We start from the raw sequence: 2895 nt of genomic DNA, 5'->3' as shown, positions 1-2895 counted from the left end.
CCTACATTTGACTAGTTTCTAGCTCCAGTCAGATGTAAACTTTCTCATGTAAGTCCCACAAAACCCAAATTGGTCTATATCCTATTCAAACAAACTAATTTACTGCTCATGCGTATGGATGTACCTGCAAAGTCAAATCACTAGACATTTCTAAACACTTACTCTCAATGTTTGTACTTAACTCATGGCACCAATCAGCTAGCTATACTTTGAGTAGTACTGGTCTAGAGCTATGTGAACTGCCCAGTCCTAAGAGTTCTCATTGTCAGAAAAGCATCACTTCAAGGACCTTCTGGGACACTAGATCAGGCCTCAAGCCTTCAGAGCAGCTCCATCAAAACTGGCTACTCATGTCAATGCCTGCACAACTGTCATCCTCCCCGGATCCCACACCTGTCTCCGCATCTACCCTGCCAGCCTCTGCCCATGACCAAGTCCCACATCTCCCTGCTCATTCCCCTGTGCTGAGTCCTTAACCCCAAACCAGCTTTCATTTCACAACTGTTAGCATCTTTCATTAAGGGTCACCACATTCAGAAGCTGAGCTCCTTGAGAGCAGAAAAATTGTGTCACATTCATTACTGAATTCCAAAAACAGTATCTGGTACAGAGCAGGATTGAACAAATATTTATGAAATGAACGGCAAGTTTTGTGTAGTTATTTGTCATTCAGTTACATAATTTAGTCTCTCTCTCAAACTCTCTCAAACTGGTCCTTAGTACCCTTCTAATCTGAATTTAAAATACTTCCTAGCACAGGTTCCATTTCAAGTCTTTGGCATAACTAAAGGATAGGAATCATCAAAAGAAAACTGATGGCCATGTATAGAAAAACAGCCTGAGACACCTGCAGGAATACTGGCTTTCCTGGTTTGTTTGGTTAAAGTCACACTCTTAGCAGCTTGGACACATGAACCCCACTGCCCCTTACCTTCACTTACTTTTTGAAACCAAGCCAACCTCACATGGCTCTTCAGGACAGTGGCTGCCATCTCTACACACCATCCTACCTTGGACTCTATCTGGCTCTTACTTTGAGAGGCTACCCAGCCCAGAACTGTCAAAATGTGCTTCTCTGCGTATTGTTAGCTAAGTAAGACTCTAATTGTTATTTTCATGATGCACTAAACAGAAACTTGGCCAATATGCAAGACTTGATTTAGAAACCTGAAATCACAAGGAAATCAAGAAATACCACTCAGGGCTTTTCTGAGGTTTTATAATGATTCGCTTTGAAAACTGCTCCCACCCCATGATCAAACCATAAGAAAGGACAAGCATTAGAAGCCCACGCATTGTTTTGAAATGCATTCTTCAATGCATGTCAGTATAGATATATCCATAGCCATTCATCTACAACTTAACATTGTAGAATCCTACGTACTCTTCAGAAGTAACACCAAGGACAAAGTCACCTCTTTTTGTACTGCCTGCCATTTAAAAGAATATTAAAACAGTGGCGAATATAAAGGTTAAGGTTACAACATGCTTGAGAGTAGCAAATAAACAGTCATTTTAAATAAAAATACACCACACCGTCAATCAGTAGGTGTTCAGAGAACTTTGTTTACGATGGTGTGTTCTTGGAGACCAGCCTTCGCTGGAAGACAGGAAGGCAGAGTGAGCATGTGTGAGCAATGCACTCAGGAAACAGTCACTGCGTAACACTTGTTTTTAGAACTACAGAACAGTGTGGAAAACAAGCGGTCATTGCCCCAAAGAGAAACATGATGTAGGTAGATGGAGTCACAACAAATCCACGTCCAGGACAAATTACATACTAACACCCTAGAAAGGCTGTGACTCACACACTCGCGCAAAAGGGAGACAAAAGGGACAAGAACGCGGAATTTTCTAGAACACTGACTATTAAGAAAAAAGAAAAAGAAAAGAAATTCACTAAATCAGCTGCCTGTAATAGTGAAAGGAAATAATCCGGATGCTTAAGAATAGATCTGTTCAGTAATTTATGGTACAATCATAAAATGTCAGTAATTTATGGTACAATCATAAAATGTAACACTTTTTGGTCACTTAAAATTGAATTGTGATGAATGTTTACTGATAGGTATTTTTTTATCTTAGTTTTCTTTATTTTTCCCCTTTACATCACATCATATTTGCATTTTAATGGATTTGTCTACCACTAAATAGACAATTTTCTTCCTTTCTAATCTTTTTTTTTTTTTATGGTGATATCGGTTAACAAAATCCAATCAGCTTCAGCTGTACATTTTAACAGTAAGGCATATATATATTTACACTGTGTGTTCACCTTCCATGGTTAGATTTCTTTCTGTCACCACATATTTGATCCCCTTTACCCCGTCTACCTTCCCCTTCCCCGTCCCCTCTGGTAACCACTAGTCTATTGTCCATGTCCACAAGTCTCTGTTTGTCCTGTTCATTTGTTGCTTTTAGGTTTATATCCCACATATAAGTGATATCATGTGATTTTCAACTTTTTCTGTATGGCTTATTTTGCTTAGCATGATTATGTCGAGGTCCGTTCATGTTATTGCAAATGGCTGTATTTCATCTCTTCTTATGGTTGAGTAATATTCCATTGTATAAATGTACCACAGCTTCTTTAGCCAATCAGGTATTTTTAAGTAAGGAGAGCAGGTAACAAAACAGTGTGTAATGATGTAATAATATATGTGACACATATATTATCTTGATGTTATCTCAGCATGGGAAGATAATGTGGAATGTTTTTTTATTCATGTTATCTTTTGGCATTTTCTAATTTATCAGGAACATGGATTCATTTTTTAATAATAAAACAATAAAATTTTTCTTAACTGAGTATATTTAGAATCAAATATATGTATATGGAATAGAACAGGCAGTCATTCAAAATGTTCCCTTTTCTTAACCACAGCTTTCCTTAGG

General features: G+C 38.0%; 1 protein-coding gene across 1 annotated transcript in view; it reads right to left on the bottom strand.

The window, feature by feature from the left end:
* The window catches only part of USP13 (ubiquitin specific peptidase 13), a 79314-nt gene extending 78322 nt beyond the window's left edge, over positions 1 to 992 (bottom strand). The window contains exon 1 of the mRNA XM_015588528.2: positions 942 to 992. Within this exon, the coding sequence (XP_015444014.1) occupies positions 942 to 992 (51 nt within the window). The remainder of the gene's footprint in view (positions 1 to 941) is intronic.
* Between the last annotated feature and the right edge of the window lie 1903 nt (positions 993 to 2895).

The sequence above is a fragment of the Pteropus alecto genome, unplaced genomic scaffold, assembly GCF_000325575.1.
Source record: "Pteropus alecto unplaced genomic scaffold, ASM32557v1 scaffold33, whole genome shotgun sequence".
NCBI classification, from domain to species: Eukaryota; Metazoa; Chordata; class Mammalia; order Chiroptera; family Pteropodidae; genus Pteropus; species Pteropus alecto.
This window is presented reverse-complemented; position numbering and strand designations above follow the sequence as displayed.